The 23,493-nt window shown below is 40.0% G+C and overlaps 1 protein-coding gene across 5 annotated transcripts; it reads right to left on the bottom strand.

The window, feature by feature from the left end:
* Positions 1–2,260: 2,260 nt before the first annotated feature.
* ZNF449 (zinc finger protein 449) lies at positions 2,261–21,674 on the bottom strand. 5 transcript variants are annotated; one of them, XM_033201631.1, is made up of 7 exons: positions 21,609–21,674; positions 18,979–19,432; positions 17,139–17,343; positions 5,675–5,788; positions 4,865–5,482; positions 3,982–4,081; positions 2,261–3,818 (listed from the first exon to the last, which is right to left on the bottom strand). In XM_033201631.1, the coding sequence occupies exons 2-6, from the start codon at positions 19,330–19,332 to the stop codon at positions 4,026–4,028; spliced, it is 1,347 nt and encodes a 448-aa protein (XP_033057522.1). In that variant the 5' UTR covers positions 19,333–19,432; positions 21,609–21,674; the 3' UTR covers positions 2,261–3,818; positions 3,982–4,025. The 5 variants fall into 5 exon arrangements, with proteins under 5 accessions (XP_033057522.1, XP_033057518.1, XP_033057519.1 ...); XM_033201627.1 differs by having other exon boundaries at positions 2,261–4,659; positions 4,744–5,482; XM_033201628.1 differs by having other exon boundaries at positions 2,261–4,743; positions 4,828–5,482.
* Between the last annotated feature and the right edge of the window lie 1,819 nt (positions 21,675–23,493).

Here is a 23,493-nt window from a genome sequence, read left to right as displayed (position 1 = left end):
GTTCAGAATAACCACCAGACAGCCTACAGGTGCCTCTCCATGTTAATCAGACTTCCTACATGGGATCCAAGAGCAAGTGCTTCTACTGAATAAGATGGAAGCTACAAAGTCTTTTATGACCCCACCTCAGAAGTAACAGAGTATTACTTCTGCTGCATTCCTTTAGTAGCAGTCTCAAGCCTGCCCAGATTCAAGGGCAGGGGACAGAGACTCCATTTTTTATGGGAAAATAATTTGAGGGTATACTTTAAAATTCCCACAATAGGTAAAGAAATCAAGACTTGGAGACTTTGTCAAGGTCATTTGTTTGGTAAACATAGAACTTCTCAGTGTTAATTATACCATCTCTCTGCTTAAAAATGGAGGAATTGGGGTTAAGAATTGTACACTTCTGGCCGGGCACGGTGCCTCATGCCTGTAATTCCAGCACTTTGGGAGGCTGAGGCAGGCAGATCACTTGAGCCCAGGAGTTCGAGACCAGCCTGGCCAACATGGCGAAATCCTATCCTACTAAAAATACAAAAATTAGTCAGCTATGGGGGCAGGCACCTGTAATCCCAGTTACTTGGGAGGCTGAGGGAGGGAGAATTGCTTGAACCCGGGAGACAGAGGTTGCAGTGAGCCAAGATCATGCCACTGCACTCCAGTCTGGGCGACAGAGCAAAACTTCGTCTAAAATATATATATATATATTTATAAAATGTATATATATATACACACACACACACACCACTTCTTTTTCTCTTCCCTATTCCCTTGGCATGTGTGTGTGTGGGGGGGGGTGTGTGTGTGTTACAGCAGCATGTAAGTAACATCTTATGAAAAGGGACTCTAGTCCTCTCAAGATGAATTGTACTTCTCCGGAGATAAGGCAGTACAAGTGTTTCCTTTCACTCCAGGCTAAGATGAAGGGCCTCTAGTTCTTCACTGCTCACCCTCTACTTTCATAGGAAAGGAACCTAGTTGAGAAGAGGTGACTGAAGAATTACTGTAGAATACACTTCAAAGTAGAGGTAAACAGATCTCTTCTAGGGCCAACAGGTAAGATCTGATTTTCAGGAAAGGCCTCACATTTTAGAGTTTTGAAGTTATCTTCAGTAATTAATACATTTATATTATTGTATTAGGTGATAAAGATGTTCATTAAATGTAAATATTTAAAATATATCAATATTTTAGTAATTTTTACTATCTTAGAATTCTTAGGAAATGTAAACTTAGGTCTTGCTAGAACTCTGAGAAGTCCTTTCTGACAAGGCACAAAAAGCTGGATAGAGGCTAACCTATATATCACTCCAGGAGAAAGAGATTTACCACCACTTCCAATCCCAGTGGTTAAAGTCTCAGGGATTGGGACTGAGTGAACTGATTATCAATGCTAAGGAGACGCTAAGAGATGAGCTCTCTTACCAACCCATTTCACATCTGTTACAGAGGACTATTAAAGAAGCAGGGGGCTGGGCCCAGACTAATCACAATGTAGCAAAACCAAAAATTAAGAGGAAAATGGTAACGTTGTACATCTCTTAAGTCAAAGAGGAATTATAATGAAAACAACAATTTTGAAATAATCAATAAGAACATTACATATAAAAGTTATGATGTCCAAAGCCATAAAGAGAAGAAATCTATAGCTTTAAATGCTTTTATCATTAAACTACAAAGAATGAGAATATAACATGAGGGATATTTATTGAAAGCTTACAGTGTGTAGGGCCAGAGCAAAATATATTTCATTTAATCTTCATAGTACTTTTGAGGTAGGTACTGTATTTTCCCCTTTATAATAGCTAGGAGGTAGGTACCATATTTTGCCCTTATCTTTTTGAAATGCTCAGAAGTACAATTAGGCACAGAAGTATAATTATTCATGCAATGTTCTAAATATGTTATCTGTTTCCAAGAACTATTTCACGTGTTTCTTGATTCAATGCCACAGATATGTATTAATTCTTATATATAGGGCACTGTAAAAAAGAATATTAGACATTCTCTAACTTGTAAAAATCTAGTTAAGTATACTTGATATAAATGAGAGGGAGGATACAACTCATATTATGATTGCGACTAACCCTACTAGCCAAAAATGGACTGTATTAAATGCTAAAAATGATGCATAATCACAGTGCCATGGTTGCAGAGAGAAAAGCGATTCCAACTTGGGATGAGGACAGGAGTCAATTGCCATGCTTGTTGCCACTGTTCAGGGAAGAAGCTCTAAGTTGTTCAAAAAATTAATTAGTGCAAGTGAAGCAGGAAGAGCACATACATTTCTGCTTTATTAAAATATTGCATAAATACAGAGCAGTTGGGCACATCCATTCTAAGGCACTGTTCTGGTTTGAATGCAATTCCACAAGAGAGAAAAGAGAAGCCATTACATTCTGTATTTTTCATCTCTACATTCGGACTCCTCCCATATTATATGTTTATTGCTACTGGGATATCAGTTTGAGCCCCAGACTTATAGCAGCATCACACAAGGACCTGGATGACAAGAATTAAAGATACATCCTAGGTCTAGCAATTGGTATAATTGGCACTTAATTACAAACTCTCTTGCATTGTTCTCCACCTGTTTCCCAACTCTTGTTTAACTAAAAATATTATAAAATCTTTATGAGCCTGATCCATGAATTACATTTCTTTACTAGCTTCCACTAAGCCTAGAACAGGACTAGGACTAGTTAGGCACATAGTAGATACCCCCAAAGTACTTATATCACTTTCGAGAACTTCAATGGAATAGAAGAGATATACTTTCCCTAACTGTAGTTCAAGGAAAGAATGACTGAGTATCTTCATAAAGGGAAAATGCTTGAATGTCCTATTTCTTGTATTTTATAACAAGGAAGTAGGCTCAATGAATATTTCATGTTTTAACAGGTTTAACTGACAATGAGAAGTCTTCCCTTGCTTTGGGAATTGAGCTGTTACCATGATTACATGAGAACATTTATATAAGTAGCAACGTGTGTGCATGTGTGTGGTGTGTGTGTGTGTGTGTATGTAATTATAAGTAAAATTCAAAGAGGTTGAGAATCACTGGGCAACTTATAAATTATCTGAATTAGTGATCCTCACCTTCTTAAAATGATATGTGTATATACATATGTGTGTGTGTGTATAAATATAAGTAAAATTCAAAGAGATTGAGAATCACTAGGCAACTTAAAAATTATCTGAATTAGTGACCCTCACCCCCTTAAAGTAGTATGTGTGTATATGTGTGTGTGTGTCTCTGTGTGTGTTACACAAATTCATATATATTTTAAGAATTTTTTATAACACCCTTAAAACAACTGGAGATAACTAGGCTTGGGAGCAACTTAACTATACTGATAGCTATAGAAATATCTGTTTAAGGCAGTGTGTTCCAAGAGACATTTGCAGAATATTAGTTCTGTAGCTTATTATTGGGTATATAAAAAGGTTTTGGGGTCAAATAAGTTTGGAAAACATTGAGCCAAAAGAGGTGCTTTTTCTCTCCTTTCTAGAAGACCTCTCAGAGATTCTCATATGCTGATGTGTACTATGAATCTAAGAAGGCAAAACAGCAGGAAGCAATTCCCAAATATATTTGCAGAATATCTAGCAGAACTAAGTATTCTATGACACACACATATGGAGACACTAAATTAAAGAATGGGTAAAATTTTAAAAAGCACTGAAAGACACATGATTGAATACCAAAGGAGACTGAAATACCAAAGGAGAGCAAAAGACCCTGGTTCTTCAGTCAATCAAAATTAAATTAGATCCTGCTTGTATAATTTCAATTGCCAAATGGATTCTTCCAGACATAGAGCTTACTTATTCTGTGAACAAAATAAATTACCAGATTAATACTCTGCTTTTAGCAGCATTACCACAGACTGCTGACTAAGCAGACTAGCAAACTTTGCAAAATTCAAAAGTAAAGGTTAAAATCTTAATTTCTTTAAACATAAAAAATTTCAGTAGAAATAACCCAGTTCTTACCAGGCAAATGACATCCCCTTCATCCTTGTGTTCCTGACACATTTTTATTGTTTGACAAAATTCACTGTCTCCTTTCTTGCCACATGGGACACATCTAAAGCTTTGAATGAATATAATCATCTTTAATAATGACAGCAGAATAACTATAGTACTGCTATAATCAATACATCTGATAGACATGTTTATCCACTATATTGACCCTACCTCTAAAAGGATTGTCATAATTTATATGCTTTATGTTTACACCTATGATACAGTTGCCTTGGAACACAAAATTTTTCATTGTAATTAAAAAAAGAAGAGTTGTGCAGACAGAAGAAATCAAATCTAAGAAAATCACAAGAATAGATAAATACTCTAAAATTCATATACCTTGGAAGATGGGTTTTAAAACTAGGAAAAAAAAAAGAAAAGAAAAAAAAAAGCTATCTATCTTATAAGCTCAAACAAAAGCTTCCAAGACAAACAGCCTGCTGCAGGTTAAGATTTTTTTGAGTTAGTGTCAATTTGTGTAGGACCTGTTTCAGTGATTCTTAAATAAGTCCTCTAAAGTGAGTGACCTGGTGCATAATAAGGCCAGCTCTCTGTCTGAAGCTTTTAGAACAATGAGTACACTTGTACGGCTTCTCCCCTGTGTGGATTCTTAAATGAATAACGAGGCTTGGTCTCTGTCTAAAACTTTTCCCACAATAATTACACTTAAAAGGTCTCTCTTCAGTATGCGTTCTCTGGTGCAAAGTAAGAGCTGTCAGTCGACTAAAACTTTTCCCACAATAATTACACTTAAAAGGTCTCTCTTCAGTATGCGTTCTCTGGTGCAAAGTAAGAGCTGTCAGTCGACTAAAACTTTTCCCACAATTATGACATCTATGAGGTTTTTCACCTGTATGAGTTTTCAGATGTCTTTTAAGACTTGATCCATGACAAAAACTTTTCCCACACTCAAGACATTTATATGTTTCTTCTTCAGAATGGGTTCTCTGGTGCCCTATAAGATGTGACCGCCGAGTGAATCGCTTTTTACATACAGTGCATTCATAGGGTCTCTCCCCTGTATGAAGTCGTTGGTGTCTATAAAGGTCTGAACTACGAAGGAATCTTTTCCCACATTCAGGGCATTTGTGAGGTTCTTCTCCTGAATGGATTCTCTGATGCCCAGTAAGTTGTGACTTCCGAGCAAAACATTTTCCACACTGAGGACATCGGTGAGGTTTCTCTCCTGGACTCTTCTTCTTATGGGGTTTGGGGTTGAGAGGTTCTTCCAAGTTGGAGTTCTCAGGTGTCTCTCCCAGAGTGGGGTTCTGCTGATCTACCAGTTTTGCTAAATCTGTCTGTAAATCCTCTGGGGCGGTTTCCCATTGATTTTCTAACTGTACATAGTCTTTTTGCAAAATGGGACCCTGGAGAGCATTCCCCTCTAAAGTTACAATAAATGGATACATAGTCTCCATTTTTTTCTGTTTTGAAGTATCTTCTTCATTTTCTATCCCGATCTCAAAACCTGAGAAAAGAAACAGAAACTGCAGATGATATTGTGTTCCATGGAGAAAAGAAAGTGAAGGAAAATGAAGAGTTATGTTAAACCAGTGGTAGGAACATAGAAATTCCTAAATAGAATTCCAAACTCTTTATCTTTATTTAGGTCAAATTTTTCTTTTTTTTCCCCCTAGTATATCAAAGAACAATTACTTACCTATCTTGGAATCAAGTAATTGTTTCATTTCTTTAGAATCCTGTAATTCCTTCACCCACGGCTCTTCTCTATTCTCCAATGAGAAGTTCATGTCAAGTTTTGGTAATGGATATCCTGGCCAGAAGAAAGATGGAAGCATTACAGTTTGGCTCATCAAAGGTTTTTTCCAAAATTTAGGCTGATTTCTTGGACACATAGCCTCTTGGTATCTACTTCCTACTCCATTACTATTATTTCACCTAAGTCTCTTACAACAGTCTTTTCTTTAAAAGATAAGAGCAAAATGAAAATGAGGTTGTGTTCAATTCAAAGCTATTCTCTATTCTATGGAAGGTGAGTGAATAAATTGTGTGCTGAAATTAATGCACTAAATCATTTCAGCATCTATTTTGATACTAGATTTGCTTAGGTTAGAGCTAAAATATGAAGTAAATTTCATAAAGTTTTGCCATATTAATACTGGAAAACACTGCTATTGAGTGCTAAATGAAGAGAGAGAGGTGAAAGTAGTAGTTAAAGTGTTTACTGGAAAATTTTCAGTGGAGTCTTTTGAATTTAAATGAAAATTGAACTAGGTTGAACCTAGCAAAAGCAGTATTTATGTTGCTTTCAGTTAAAGTCTAAAAGTGGATTCTCTTAAAATTAGCCCAAATGACTCATACAGGTAAAAATGACTATTAGTCAAAATGACTACAAAATAGTATTTCAAAGTGTCAGTCTAAGGACAGCCAGGTGAAGTTTCTAACCACTCACTCTCCCCTTGTCTGACCACCCCTCTCCTCACTGACAGCTGGTATTGCTTACATCCTCTTTTCTGAGCCCCTTCTTTTCCTCCTTTATCTCTGGTCAAGTTTAGTGGTCTTCAGTGAAATGTGGGCTGTAAATTACTAATTTGATATCTAAATGTAGGCTGATGTTTAAATATTAGTATTATTAAAATGACATTAGGAATTTATTTTGACTAATGTTAATCTGAAGGAAAATTTAAATTCTAGAACATTATATTCAAGGCAGAGGAAGTGGACTAAAACACCTCATTTTAGTTTTTCATGAACAAAAATTTCCTTTTCAAGATTAAGAAACAAAAGCTGAATTTCAAATAAAAGTGCTGTTTAAATTCACTATTTTGTTTTCATTTGGATTTCAAAGCTAAGAGTGAAATTACAGGGTAATATGAAACAGGTCAAATAAAATTGAAGGTAATAGATCAAAAGAAAGCTGCTGTGAAGTAAAAGATGGAGTTTCAATTGAAACTTGGCCGGGCGCGGTGGCTCAAGCCTGTAATCCCAGCACTTTGGGAGGCCGAGGCGGGTGGATCACGAGGTCAGGAGATCGAGACCTCCTGGCTAACACGGTGAAACCCCGTCTCTACTAAAAATACAAAAAACTAGCCGGGCGCAGTGGCTGGCGCCTGTAGTCCCAGCTACTCGGAGGCTGAGGCGGGAGAATGGCGGGAACCCGGGAGGCGGAGCTTGCAGTGAGCCGAGATCGCGCCACTGCACTCCAGCCTGGGCGACACAGCGAGACTCCGCTCTCAAAAAAAAAAAAAAAAAAAAAGAAACTTGGAATACGAGAGAATAGCAAAGGCTTAGATACAAAATACTGACTTATAATCTAAATGCATAGTAATCTGAATCCACATGACAAAGCAGCATAAGTAAAAATAAATATGTAATGAGAAAAGACAGTATAAATGAAAATTACCGCTTCTTTCTTTTGTTAAAAGATGTAAAAGGCAACTGTATAAAAATATGTATACAGTGTATCGCTGGGCATACAACATAGAGAAATGTAATATATTTCTCAATAATAGCAGAAATGAGGTGGGTAAGAGCAAAGTGTATGGGACTAAAGAATGACTCCAGTTGGTAATTCAAATCCACAGGAACAAATGAAGAAAACCAGAAATCATAAACAATGTTAATATAACAAAAGTTATAATATATATTTATTTTCCTTTCTTCTTTCAGCTTCTTAAGAGTCTTAAAATTATATAAAGCAATAATTATAACAATGTATTCTTGGGTTTAAAACATTTTTTTTTTTTTTTTTTTTTTTTTGAGGCGGAGTCTCGCTCTGTCGCCCCGGCTGGAGTGCAGTGGCCGGATCTCAGCTCACTGCAAGCTCCGCCTCCGGGTTTACGCCATTCTCCTGCCTCAGCCTCCCGAGTAGCTGGGACTACAGGCGCCCGCCACCTCGCCCGGCTAGTTTTTGTATTTTTAGTAGAGACGGGGTTTCACCGTGTTAGCCAGGAGGGTTTCGATCTCCTGACCTCATGATCCGCCCGTCTCGGCCTCCCAAAGTGCTGGGATTACAGGCTTGAGCCACCGCGCCCGGCCTTAAAACATTTTTGATGTAATATATATGATAGTAATATCACAAAAAGGGGGAAAAGGGAACAGAGCTACATAGGAGAAACATTTCTCTATCTCACTGGCATTAAGTTAGTATAACTCTGAAACCAATGATAAGATGTACATGGTAAATCCTAGAGCAACCACTAAAGAAACAAAAGTAGTAAAATTATTAAAGTAAAATATTACATGAGGAATATTTACTTAATGAAAAAGAAAGCAGTAAAAGAGGGATAGAGGAACAAAAAAGACTTGAGGCATATAGAAAACAGAAAGCAAAATGGCAGATATAAATCTAACCACATCAAAAATAAAATTAAATGTAAATAGATTAAATGACTTAATCAGAAAGCAGAAAAGATCTGACTGGATTGAAAAGATCCAACTATATACTGTGTATAAGAGGTATCCTTTAGATTCAAAGATACAAATAGATCAAATGTAAAGGGATGGAAAAAGATATATCACACAAGTAGCAACCACAAGACAGCCAGTCAAAATAGACATTAAAACAAACAAAAAAACTCATTACTAAGATATACAGGATCATTTTATAATGATAAAAATATTAATCCATCAGGAAGATATAACAATTATAATCATGTATGCACTTAATTTCTGAGTACTAAAATATGTAAAACAAAACCTGACAGAAATAGTACAAGAACCAGATAATTCAACAATAGTAGTTGGACACTTCAATAACTCCTTGCACTAACAGATAGAAACTCTAGGCAGAAGATCAATAATACAAGACAAAGCAAATACTATAAACCAACTAAACATAACAGAATAGAAATGAGAATCCAGCAATAAATCCATATATCTGTCCTGTGGTCAACTGATTTTGACAAGGGTTTCAAGGATATTCAATATAAAAAGAATAGCCTTTTCAACAAATCATGTTGAGACACCTGGATGTCTCCATGGGAAAAAAAAATATTATTTGGACCTCTACTTTGCACCCTATTAAAAATTAATGAAAAATAGATCAAAGTCTTAGATGTAAGAGCTAAAATCATAAAACTGTTAGATGAAAACACAGGGGAAAATTTTCATAACCTTGGATTAGGCAATGATTTCTTAAATAAGACATCAAAAGGGCAAACAACAAAAGAAAAAACAATTACATTTGACTTCATCAAAATTAAAAAAATCTTTTGGGTTACAAAGAACACTATCAAGAAAGTGAAAAGATGGCCTACAGAATGGGAGAAAATATTGGCAAATCATATGTCTAATAAGGGACTTTTATCTAGAATACACGGTTGACCATTGAACAACATGGGTTTGAACTACACAAATACACTTATAGGCAGATTTTCTTCCACCTCTGTCACCCCTGAGACAGCAAGACTAAACTCTCCTCTATTTTGTTGATCTACATGTCTATTCTTATGGAAGTACCACACTGTCTTAGTTCATTGTGTTGCTATAAAGACCTTTATAATGATCCACTTCCACTTAATGGATAGTAATATATTCTCTGCCTTATGATTTTCTTAATAACATTTTCTTTTCTCTAGCTTATTGATTGTAAGAATACAGCATATAACATATGAAATACGTGTTAATTGACCACTGATGTTATCAGTAAGGCTTCCAGTCAAACAGTAGGCTATTAGTAGTTACATGTGGGGGAAACAAAAGTTATGTATGTGGATTTCCAGCTGCACAGTAGGTCAGCACCCTTAACCCCCACATTGCTCAAGGGTCACCTGTATAAAGAACACATACAATTCAATAATAAAAAGACAAATAATTCAATTAAAAATGGGCAAGGGAACTAAATAGATCTATGAAAATATACAAATGACCAATGAGCACATGAACGCATGTTCAGCATCGTTACTCTTCAAAGAAAGAAGAGTATCAAATCCACAATCAAAACCACAATGAGTCACTATTTCATACCCATAGGATGGCTAGAATAAAAATGTCAAATAATAATAATAAATGTCGCCCAGGATGTGAAGAAATAAGAGTGCTTGTACACTGCTGGTGGGAATGTAAAAGAGTGCAGCCAGTTTGTAAAAGTCGAGAAGTTCCTGAGAAGTTTAAACATAGAGTTACCATATGACCTAGCAATTGTGCTCCCAGGTATATACCCAAGAAAAATGAAAACATATATAAATACAAAATGTCATACTCAAATTTTTATAGCAGCATAATTCATAATAGCCAAACTATAGAAACAATCTAAACATTCATCAGCTGTTGAATGAATAAACAAAATGTGGTATAACGTCACAATGGACTATTCAACCATAAATAGGAATAAAGTACTGATACATGTTACAACAAAGTTGATCCTTGAAAATATGTTCAGTGAAAGAAGTTGGTCATAAAAGACCACATATTGTATGATTCCATTGATACGAAATATCCAGAATAGGCAAATCTACAGGGACAGAAAGTAAATTAGTGGTTGCTTTGGAGTGGGAGAGATGGGGGCCAAGAAGTGATAGCTAAAGGTACAGGTTCTTGTTGAGGTGATGAAATATTCTAAAATTGACTGTGGTGACAGTTGTACATATTGTGAATATACCAAAAAACATTAAATTGTACACTTCAAAGGGGTGACAATGTATGGTATGTGAATTATATATAATGCTATTTTAAAAAGATGTAAATGTAGAAAAAAACATTTAAATATTGACATCATTAAATGATATTAACAGATTAGTTTGGCTAACATTAATCTGAAGTAAAATTTAGATTTCAGTACACTATATCAAATCCTAGGAAGTAGTGTAAAATACTTTATTTTATATTTTCACAGGGAAAAAAACAATAGATTTTAGATTAAGAAATATAAAATACACTTCCAATAAAATGTTTGATAAACTCACTATTTTGTTAACAATGCTTGGATTTAAACCCAGGAGTGGGATAATTGAATGATGTGGTGGAACAGGTCCCCCCACAAAAATAGAAATTATACATTTAAAAAATAAGAGTAGAATTGGATTGTTTGTAACACAAAGGATAAATACTTGAGGAGACAGATACCCCATTTACCATGATGTGATTATTATGCAATGCATGCAATGTATTAAAACATCTCACATACCTCATAAATACATACACCTAGTATGTACCCACACAAATTAAAAAAAAAAAAATTTTTAAGTTAGTGGAAAAAATGAACTGGAGTTCATTGATTAAAGCTGCCATCAAGTAGAAGTGAGAAGGAATTGAAACTGGGGAGAGCAGCAAGTAGCAAAGGCTTAGGATGGTAGAAGCGTAGAGGCCCAGGAGATTTCAATATGAAAGCCAGAAAAACAGTTTTGGGAATGACAGGAATTGTTCGTATGGCTATTCTCATCTTACAGAGCACAAACTTGAAATTCTTAAGGTTACAGATTTCATCAAATATCACTTCAAAACCAGGCCCAGACACCTGCTCCTTAGGTAAAAGAAGCTCTATGACCTAGTTGAAGGACTAAATGTAACCCTGGAAGCAGAATCTGGTACCCATGAGATCTAAGGGCAGCTGTGTCTCATGGGCCTCCCATATTGGCCTTCAAGTCTAGCTGCTACTTTCTGCACAGCACCAAATTACAGAGATTTGAGTACTTTTGCTTTGGTTCCTTGTCCCCAGCATCATACTCCTGGTGCCAGCTTTCAAAAAGCTTGGCCCCAAATTGGGTGCATCAGGAGTCTCCACACCTTGGATGTGAAAACATGGTGCTCAAACTTGAGCTTCTTCATGGATGTCAACCTAAAGCACTTCTTATATGTGTAGCACACCCCACCCCGACCCTGTTGTCCCGAGTAATATTCAGATACTTCCGGACACTATTACCAGTTTATTTGCATTTCTCAACCTTATTTTCACAGTCCAAGTCAGCTAAAACCAATTCCCATTCACTTTTGACCCATGTCTCACCTTTTAGATATCAGGTCCCATCCTCTACTCTTACATATTGAATAAAATACCACCACGAATGCTGAATAAAACTGATGCTTACTGAAAGCGTTTCCACAGATATATTTGCGCTACTCTGCTGGCCAACGTAGTGAGAACAGCTATGGCTCTTACATAGCAAAGATAAGTGAAGACGAGCAGAATTTGGCATTCCTATATATTGTGGTGGGAGGATAACTGGTACAATAATTTCAGAAGGCAATTTGACAATATCTATTAAAGTTTTAAATGCCCATTAATCAATCAATCCCGATTCTAGAAATTTATCATATCAATACCTGCATATATTGTATTCTCCAAATGTTTTCTAGTTTGGCTCCATGGCTTCTGGGTCAAAGTTGAGTGGCAATAAAAAAGCAGGCATTAATGACTACTTCTGTCAGGGGGCTCTTCTCTTTACCCTCAATGTAAGCTATCTGTAAAGTACTATTATTGGATGAGTGGTTTTACAGTAATAGAAGAAACATTAACTGCTGGTCAGTAAAAAGAGAAGGGCCCTACACTTCACTTCTATGAGCCTCCCTTTTTTTTTTAGCTCCCACAGGAATGAGAAACACAAAGAAATGATAAATGTTTAAGGTGATAAATATGCTAATTACCCTCATTTGATCATTACACATTGTACACACATATCAAAATATCACTCTGTATCCCATAAATAGGTACAATTATTACATGTCAATTGAAAATAAAAGGAAAGGTTGGGTGCGGTGGTTCATGTCTATAATCCCAGCACTTTGGGAGGCCGTGGTCAGGAGATTGAGACCATCCTGGCTAACACGGTGAAACTCTACTAAATATACAAAAAATTAGCTGGGCGAGGTGGCGGGCGCTTGTAGTCCCAGCTACTCAGGAGGCTGAGGCAGGAGAATGGCATGAACCCGGGAGGCAGAGCTTGCAGTGAGCAGAGATCGCACCACTGCACTCCAGCCTGGGCGACAGAGCGAGACTCCATCTCAAAAAATAAATAAATGGAAAAAAAGGAGGGCCCTACAGATAGAAACCAAAGCCTGTTACCTTAAATTTAATCATGTCTCCTGGTTTTGAGACCATAGTCTAGAACATTAGTTTTCCAATGACAATAATATATTGTCCAGGATGTTAAACTCATCCTCTGGCTATAATTAAGAGATCCATGATAGATATATTATATTTGACCAAATTAAGTGAAGAAATTTTACTTAGGAAAAGTTAACTGAAGAAAAAAAAAGGAAATCAGTTTTTGATTTTTTTTTTTTTTAAGTAAAAGGCTATTAAGTCCAGGCATGGTTGATTTAAAATCAAAGACATTGTGTCATCCTCCTTGCTTTCTCTTGGATCTTTTGCTCTGGAGGAAGCCTGCTGCCCCATCATAAGGATACTTAGGTAACCTATGGAGAAATTCCTTTGGCAAGGAATTGAGGCATCCTGCCAGTCCCTGCTGACATCTTCACAACTACAAGAGAGACTCTGAGCCATAAACATCTAGTAGACCACTCCTGAATTCCTCTCAAAAACAGTAACATGATAAATACTTTTTCCTTTAAGCTGCTAAGTTTTGGGGATAATTAATTACCCTTCAATAGCTATCCAATGCAAAGAGGGAAAAGCAATTGGAGATTAACAAAGAAGGTGCTTCACTGAATGTTCCCCTCATCCTATACTCAGGCAATGGTTTCATTAAGCCCCATTAGCAAAGACTGTCTCATAAGAGCTTCACTACACCAAGAAATGTCATTACTATAGTTAGGGGTTAGATATTAGCTTATGGTAAATTTTTTGGTATAGTAGAATAATCTGAGGAAGTTTAAGTTATAAGAATCTTCTGATGCTTTCTAGACAGCATTTGTTTGTCCTGTATTTTACTTTAAATTTTCATCTCTCATATCCTTCATCACCAAAAAGATGTGATCTTTTACATTTCACAGACATTCCAAATGAAACCTCATCAATTGAAATGAAAAACCCAAGGCTTTGACAACTCAGAATGCAATCCAGTTTTGGTGTACAAATTTTGAACTCCATGTTTTCAAAGATAAGCATGATATATTTTATGTTTTTAGGACCAGCGTCTCCTTGCCGCTTTTCTTTCTGATTGCAGACATTCTAATATTATTGCTTATCTCTGGCATCAAAGTGTCCAGTATGAATTCAAATAAGGGATTTTGTTTTAAAGTTTATGTCTTCCTTAGATCACTTTACATTGTTCACTTAAGTTCTCTTTTAGTTTGCAATGAATGTGTATATGTGTTTTCAGTTATATTACATGAAAAAATATATATGCACAATTCACATATACTCAACAACCTAATTTTTTGCTGATAGGAAATAGGTTCCAAATGTTAATATAAAATCAATTGACTTCTTCCATTACTTTTGAATTTGTTCTCCACTCAGCTGGCATCTTGTACTTTCCATTCAGTTTACAATAGAATGTATTTCATGTGATACATCAAATATACTTTCGTTTAAAGTAAAGGTTTAAGTAACCTTTAAATAATAGAATAAGCCTTGCAACATTTTCCAAAGCATAATACATCACTTTAAACGGTGATAAGAAAAGGATAATTTCCTGTCCTCCAAATTTGTCATTTTTATCTTTTAATTATGTCTATCCTTTGTTAAATATACTAGATTTCCATGTGCTTTAGAGAGCAAAATATAAACACCAGATAAATATTGCTACTATGTGATATCTGTACCTGCAATGTTGACAAAAGGAGCGAATTAACATGGGGAATCAGAATGCAAATGCAGAAAGAGTTATACTTCAAATATTACTAGCTAAGTTTTACTACTTGTTCCAGGCACATACATATAAACACAGACTTTTTTTTAGAATTCCTAAATAGACTATGAAATGTAGATGATGTAAAAGCTGGAACATAAATGGCAATATTACATAGTTCTGCTTTGACCACAATATGTATACTTGTAAAGTTTCCCTCTTTTGTCACTTTTATTTAAAAATATGCTGGAGACCCACAAGCACCTCATACTCTGTATGTTCAAATCTAAACTCAACTTGACCCACCGAATCTGATCTTCCTCTTTTGTTTGTCATGTCAGTGAATAATATTACTATCTACCCAGTTGAATGGCCAGAAACCTGGATTCCATCCTTAATCCCTTCTTCTCCATCACCCTGACACCCAGTCAATCACTAAGCTCTGTTATTTCACACCTGTTAAATATCTTTTGAACTATATTTTCACTCCATCATCACTAACATGACCTTGCTTTAGAACCACATCCTCTCACCTGAATGATGGCAACAACCTCCCAAATGGGGTCCCTGCTTTCAGTGGTATGTACCCATTCCTACTATAGCCAGAATAATCTCCTAAAATGCAAATTTGTGTGTATTGCTCTGGTATTGGAGAACCTCAAAATGGTTCCCCACTTCCCTGATAATCAAGTGTGACTTCTCCATGAGGCTGCAAGTTCTTCATGACCTAGGACCTTGCTTCTCTCTCCAGCCTCTTCTATTGCCACTCCTGTCCCACTGCTCTTCTATGTCCCTTGCACTGCAGCAGAAGGTCTTCTCTCTCCCTTCAGGACTTTGCACATGCTGTTGCTTTTGATCCCAGCCCTCTCTGCTTCCCATGTACACCACTCCACAGGCTCACTTTGATCCATCCTGTAGGTTTTAACCCAGATCCGCCTTCCTCCAGACTTCCCTCTCAGCCAAAAGTTAGTTAGATGGCTCTTCTCCATGCTCCCAGGCATTCTATTCCTCCCAACACAAAATTTACTGTCCGATTCCTGTCACATACAGGACAAAAAGTCCTACCGACATATCTGAATTGTCCACTGAACTGTAATCTCCAGGATGACCAGAGCTGCTTTTCTGCCTTGTATGCTACTGAATCGCCAGGGTCTGGTATGGTGTCTGGCTCCTCAAAGGTGCTCGTAGACAGTGGTCAAATGACTAAATGATATTAATATGATGTGGAAAGGGATATGGTTACTAATCCTGGGTACTGAGCTAGTTATGGATGGATCAGACATTTACATTTTATAACTTGGACAGTTCTTATTTTCATTTCTTATGTGTCTTCTGTGACCTCAGTATGTAACAGTCTCTTGAACATGCCACCATGTTGAAACAGTGCCTGGAGGAGTCAGGGGAGAGGATTCTGGCCACACTTGGGCCAAAGCTTTAATGTGAGGGGTAGAAGAGGTACAGGGAACACTGGGTAAGAAAATCCCAAAGGAGAAGCCGGGTGCAGTGGCTCACGCCTGTAATCCCAGCACTTTGAGAGGCTGAGGCAGGTGGATCACCTGAGGTCAGGAGTTCAAGACCTGCCTGGCCAACATGGTGAAACCCTGTCTCTACTAAAAATACAAAATTAGCTGGGTGTGGTAGTGCATGCCTGTGATCCCAGCTACTTGAGAGGCTGAGGCAGAAAAATTGCTTGAACCTGGGAGGTGGAGGTTGTAGTGAGCCAAGATTACGCCACTGCACTCTAGCCTGGGCAACAGAGCAGGACTCCGTCTCAAAAAAAAAAAAAGAAAACCCCATGGGAAATAAAATATAGGAGCAACTGGACTATGTGATCCTGCTGCCTTTCTCCACTTGGACTTTCTCCTTCTAGAACTAACCCCTGTTGTGTCTAGGCCAGTGATTCTCAAACTTCAGTGTGTATAGCACTCACCCACAGAGCTTGCTAAACATATACCCCTAGTGTTCATGCTGCGAATGGTCTGCTCACTACAGTTTGAAAAACACTGTAATAGGTACTGATTTAATGAGGTAGATATTTCCTTTAGACTGTGGTAAGCGGTTGATCTTACAGGATCTAATGAGACTATATTACTAAAGTATTAAGTTTGAATAAGGCTCTGATGCCATGAAAGCAACCGAGGCCCTAGGGGCGGACGACATCACAGTTCCTGTTGATTAAAATTGGGCTGAGAAATGAGTCCTTATCCAGAATCCAAACTCCCATAGTTTTCCTGTGTAACATTCTTGATCAAAAGACTTCTTAACAGGGTCATTAGCTTAAAGGGTTCCTAATCCCAGGGTTCTATCCAAAGTACTCTGTTCCCTACTATTCCCAGAGAGATTTTTTTCCTCTTCTTTATCTGAGTGGTCCGTTTCCATTGGGTAATTGGTGTTTGTAGCCCAACCCCAACCCTTGAGAATTCCTGAACTCTCAAAACAGAAACAAAAGAAAGGAGAGAACCCTTGTCTTACCAGGGTCTAGAAAGGGCTGACATTCTCCAGTAGCACCATAGTTCAGCTCCTGTGGCCCTGCCTGTGGGATCCACGCCTCTGCTACTGGGGCCTCCTGGGCAGGTCCCATTACCTGGAGTGCAGGTGACTCTAGGTGCATGGTTGGTGGTATGTGTGCTGTTCCCACTGGTGCCAGTTCTTCCAAGAGCATGTCATGCATATCAACCTGGGGGAAATGCCAGAACCATCACTCTCAAGTCTAGACCAACAGTGCCCAGTAGAATTGTATGAGAATCATGCATGTAATTTTAAATTTTCTAGTGGCCATATGAATAAATTTTTAAAAAGTTAAGGCCAATCTTAATAGTACGTATTACTTAATCCAATGCAAACAATCAGGATTTCAACATGTAATCAATATGAACAATTATTAGTGAGATATTTCACCTACTTTTTTCATATCAAGTCTTCTGCATGTGGTGTGTATTTCATACTTACAGCAGATCTCAATTTGCATTGGCCATATTTCAAGGGCTCAAGAGCTGTACATGACTAGTAGTGACTGTATTCAGCAGCAAATGTCTAGACCACATGAAGATAAAATCTTATATAGTAAACAAAACCAAGGAGACAGAGAAAGGAAGGGTAACCACCAACCCAAGTACCCTAGGGAGACAGAAAACTTCAGAAGACTCCTGTTCAGGAGCCCTGAAGCTAACAGCTCCTGCAGAGAACCCCCATAGACAAGATTGGAGTATCCCTGATGCCCATCTGGAAGCTCCTGCTCCCTTTTCCCAAAGATACTGCACTCTCTCAGTCATGGCACTTCTGAAAAGAGGCTTTACACAGTCATTCTGAATGGCAGACAGTGCCACTGTCCCCATGGGGAGTTTTGGATATGCTGACAGGTGGTGGCTATCAGAATTTAATGGAACATAATTTACAATGCAGAATTGTTCCAGGTCCCTACCAAGTGTGGAATGTCCCACTCAAACATTCATGTGAGTAAAAAGAATCTGTCAAGAACCCCACCCTATTGGTCAAATAAGTACAATTGTTTTGTGTTTTTTTGCATAGTTTCAGCACAAATGAAATTTTCTAGGAATGCACTAATGTGAAAAGCAAAGACTACACTGCTTATTGTTCAGATTTACCAAGAGTCATATACCATTTTGGAAAATCACATGACGAGCAGGAAAACTGTTCATAGTACTTGAGCTTTATCAGTCTGAATTTCTGGCTGTCCCATTCACAATGATTGTAAGCATAGATGCAAGCATCTGACAACTTCATGACGTTCAGTCAGGCCTCAGCATGTATATATGCAAATCTCTATCAATTTATAACAAACTATGTTTCTTTTCCTTTATATTCCTTCTAGACTTGACTCAGGGTTGGCAAACTTTATAAAGAGCCAAATAGTAAACATTTTAGGCACTGTGGGGCACATTCACTGTCAATTCTTCTCCTTCTTCCTCTTTTTTTCAATGACCTTTCAACAAGATAAAAACCATTACATACAGAGTACAGATAAACAGGCTACGGCCAGAACTGGCCTTCAGGCCATGGAGCAATTTACTGATGCTTTGGGTTGACGTATGTGAGTAGATTATGCTGTCTATCAATTTCATTTGTGCATAGGAAAGTGGACATTACAAACTATTTGTTCTAGAAGGGAAAGAGTCTGATAGAGTTAAAAGCACTGACTCATTTGCTGAGTTCAGCAGAAGAGAAAAAGGAAAAGAACTCTGGAGAAATCTTGAGGCTGGGGAATGACACAGAGACAAATGTGTGGTCTAGTCCCAGCTGCCGCAACTACTTCCTTTGGACCAATCACAAAGATCCCACATTCTTTTCTTACCTGCTGCTCTGGTATCTCAAGTTCTCTCTGCAAGTCTTCTATCAGTGACACAACTCTTTCTCTATTCTCTGGGCAGTGCTCCCTCACCCAGGTCTCTATCTCTGTGGGCAGGATAGTTAGGAATTGCTCCAACACTAGCAGCTCCAGGATTTGTTCCTTAGAGCGCATCTTTGGCTTCAGCCATTGACAGCAAAGCTCCCAGAGCTTGTTAAATGCTTCATGAGGCCCAGCTGCTTCTCTGTACTGGAACTGCCTGAAGCGCTGACGGAAAACTTCACAGTCAGTATCATACTCTTGAAACACAGAGCCTTGATTCAAGGACGCCTGGATTGCACAACCCAGGGCCACAGCCATCGCACCCTTCCAGCAGTTTACAGTTTACCTGGAGCCTCACTTCTCAGATTCCAACTCGTTTCTCTCTGAAATCCTTGGGGTGGGAGGGAGCCACCTACAGCTAAGGACAGAAAAAAATGAGAAAGGAGAAACAGGAATGGTCACAAGAGGGCTTACTTACTTCCGTTAACTTCTTTTTTTACCAAAGAACCTCCGTTAACTTCTTTTTTACCAAAGACCTAAAGCAGTTCATTATTTTTCTCTTGGTTTTGAGAATCTGATGAGAGCTTCAGACTCACTTCCTAGAAAAATACATATACACGTCCTATTCTGCATCTAGTTTGAAAAGTTTATAAAATCTCAAAGCCTCTAGAATTGTGCTTGCTGTCAAATATGGTAGCCAACAGCCCCATGTGACACTTTAAGTTTAGTCAAAAATTTAGCTTCTCAGTGATATTAGCTAAATTTCAAATGCTTAATAGACTTCACTGCAAAAAGGTCTATTGGACAGCTCTGCTCTAGAATTCCATGGTCCCAGGCTAAGGACCCTGAATCTATTAATAAATGAACCCTTATAGATCTCTTGGCATTTAACCTATTCCCAGTTTAATTCCAATTGTCATGTGTTTCTGAATACATGTAGATCTCAAAAGAAATGGAGAAGGAATACTAACAATACTTCCATAAAACTTTGAAAGTCCATCTAGCTTTAAGTACCCTCTAATGGCCTTGGATCAAAGTGAACTTAGGTAGAGCCATGGTTTGCAAAGGCAGCAAATTGTCCATCTCTCATTCTTGCCCTTACCGAGTCTGCGTAATTCCCCCAGTAACCCCATGCCTTTCCTTCCCCACTCCTCTCCACCACAGCATTCCAAGAGGATTTCCTATGTGAAAAATACACTGCAATAGGGAGGCCATTAAGAATTTGCTATGCATTCTTAACAAGGGAGATTGAGTTCATGCTATGTGCCAGGTACTGTTCTAAGCATTCCACATATACTAGTCAATAACCCTCACCCAAGGTTAGGAGCTGGGTACTAGTATCATCCCCTGGACACAGATGAGGGAATTGAGGTTTGAGGCTTAGGGGGATTGAACAACTTGTCTAAGGTCACATGGTAAATGCCAGAGGGAAATGGTGATTATGTCAAAATCTATATTCTCCAGCAATCAAAAGGTCTAAATGTTCTTGGTGTAGACTTTGAGGTCACAGAGACAGTCATATACATGTTTCTACACGTCTCAAGACCTGTATCTGCCCATGTGCCATGGTTCCTCTCTCTCCGCATGTGCTGAGACAGCTGCTGTAGTTGTTCTCTTCTCTGGAGGGGATTCAAGGGGAAAAAAATACTCAAGACTCTCTTCCTACCCAGTCAACCCAAATCAGCACTCTGTCCTTGTATCCTCCTTTAACATGATGGTAGCTTGACTTTAGGAGATCGATTTAGGTATGATAACCTGCTAGCTGTGTGACCCTGATACCCAGTGCCTGTTTGTAACAGAAGATAATCATAGCATCTACTTTATAAAAATGTTCTGCGTGGATCCAATTGCATGGGAAGCGAATAGCAGCATGCCCAGCACAGAGGAAGCACTCAATTAAAGTTTATTGCTTGTCAGGAGTCATTCCTAGGGGGCCTCTATTTCCCAGAGTCTAGGCACCTAACCGTTGCTGGAGGGCATCCAGGAACTGTGCTGTTTTTGGCTCTGGACCCATCCGTTAATCTGCTCCAGCCTCACAGCTGGCCAGCCCTTCCCTGACTGACCCAAAACCATCCACCACGTCTACCAGGGAATGGACCCTTCGGGTTTCCTTGGATGGACCCTTCCCAGAGAAACGTTCATTTCACTATGAGATCAGTGATTTCTCTCCAAATCCTCTCGTAGAGAATCCACCCTCATGGGGCCTATAAGAAAAGCGATGTGTGTAGAGAGCACTCGAGGAACGGCAAGAGTGACACGTCCCTAAAAAGTCTAAAAGCTGGTTCAAAATCGGATGCTAGTGTCTCGGGCGCGGCCCCTGTTCACTCTTGGGTGACGAGGTCCCGCCACCTGAAGGGGAGCTCCCAGCCCAGAAGGACTCCCGGGAAGGCCCGGCCGGGTCGCAGGGAGTGGCGGTGGGGACCCTGGCCGGATAGGGGCCCGCCGCCCACCACTCCTTCCGGCGCCCGCCGTCCGGGGCACAGCTGGAATCACCCAGTTGGCATGGCCCCGGCTAGGGAAAGGAGCCCCGCTACCCGCTACCCGCCCCCGCGCCCCAGGGAACGGCCACGCCCTCTGGCCGCTCGGGGACTCACCGCCTCAGCGCCCACGGTTCTCCCAAGCTCACCGGTAACTGCAGAGGGCGCAGGCGCAGGGCGGCGCTGCGGACTACATCTCCCGACAGGCCACACGCCGCCCGCCGCGCTGTGCGCCCACAGGGATGCTGACGTGGGAGGGGCTGGGACTCTTCCTGGCTTCGACCCGCCTCAAGCTGATTTGGAAGGGCTCCCGTTTCCTGTTTAAGCGCTTCTTAGTCCGAGGGTGTTGGGTGGGGTGAACCCCGGGTCGTGATCCAAATGAGCGCTTCTGCTCCTTGAGCCTTGGAGTAACTGGAGCGGGTGGGGACCACCTTTAAATCTGTTATGACACGGTCAGTGATTCTTAAACCTGGCTGTGTGGGGAGAATTTGTAGGGAGAGCTTGTTAAAAAGTCGTATTTCGGGGCTCCACCCGCTACCCTGATGCATTGAATCTCACAGGAACCCGGGGATTCGCATTTTAATAAACCATCCTGGAGATTTTGACTCCGGTCGTCCGCCTGCAGTTCACAGTGGCTTTGGATTTGCTTTTTAGTATCCCCATCTTCAAGACCTAAGCTTCGATCTAGCGACCCCGCCCATTACCCTCTGCCTTCGACAGCCACAGAAGTCTCTGGGGTCTTAAGGTTTGCCTGCTGGCCCCGCCTCTTGTCTTTCAATTGGTCCCTCGCTGGTCCTGTCCTGGAGTCAAATTTTCTTTTCTGATTGGTCAGCTGCGAGTTGTGGCGAGACCTGACCCAATGGCCGCCTGAAGCAATGGTGTCGTTGGTGAAACGCAGCCCTATCGTTGGTCCTAAGCTGACAAATTGGTCCGTAGACGCCAAACTTCAGTGCTAGGACTTTCTGCGTGTGGACCGGGGACCTGGTCCTGCGTGGGTCCAAGACAGACAGGAGAAAGCTGCCTGCTTTTGTGCCTCCCGGAGTCCCTGGTGGAAGCGAAACGGGGGCAGGAGCTGCACTGTCCCAAGCCCAGTGAGGCGAAGCTACTGGAGACAGCTCCGCCGGGTCCAAAGTTGGGCTTACCGGCTGGAACTTGAAACCCGGGCATGCCGGACTCCTGTTGAAGCCATCATTCCTTTCTCCTGGCCCCGGGCGCCTTCGCCGGCGGGGACAACTGGTTTCGGGGCCAAGGTGGTCTGGGAGCCTGACAGTGGCTTCTGGCTTGGGTTCCCACGAGCGGAAAGGGTTCCCCTCCTTTGAGAGGGAAACTATGGAAGTTCCTACGCCTGGAGCCAAAACTCCTGCTGCTACCGTCCGACCCAAGGTTTAGTCTGGCGGCCTCCCACCTGTGCTTCTGGGAGTTCTGCTTCCAAGAGGCTGCTGGTGCCCGGGACACCCGCAGGCGGCTCTTAGAGTTTCGCCATGGGTGACTTCAGCCTGAGATGCGCTCCATGGAGCAGATTCTGGAGTTGCTGGTGCTGGAACAGTTCCTGACTATCCTGTCCCAGGACAGCCACAGCAGGGTGCAGAAGGTGCAACAGGCGAGCTGTGAAGAAGCTGTAACTCTTTTAAAGTATATGTATGACTTTTAAAAGATAGAGCTTGTGAAAGTGAGGGAATAGGTGAGTGAGAAAGAGGTTTTATCTGCCATCTTCCTCAAGGAGGCCCAGCCTCCCCTTTATTCACAGGGTTCTGGGTCTGGTGGATCCAGAGGACTGAGACATCTCGCTGTCTTAGTTCCCCATTCAGATTTTCTTGATTGCCCTCAGTAGACCTTACACGGGCCAGTGATTTTTTTTTTGGGGGGGTAGTCTTCTCTGGAACATTCATCCTCCAGATTTCCCCCCAGTGCAGTGAAGAGTGAGCTATTGCTTTTAGTTTCCACGGGGAGGCAGTGTCGCTGTCATAGTGTCAGCTCTGGAGGTCGATCAAAGGGGGCTTTC

The sequence above is a fragment of the Trachypithecus francoisi genome, unplaced genomic scaffold (assembly GCF_009764315.1).
Source record: "Trachypithecus francoisi isolate TF-2019V2 unplaced genomic scaffold, Tfra_2.0 Lachesis_group6, whole genome shotgun sequence".
In the NCBI taxonomy this organism is placed as follows: Eukaryota; Metazoa; Chordata; class Mammalia; order Primates; family Cercopithecidae; genus Trachypithecus; species Trachypithecus francoisi.
This window is presented reverse-complemented; position numbering and strand designations above follow the sequence as displayed.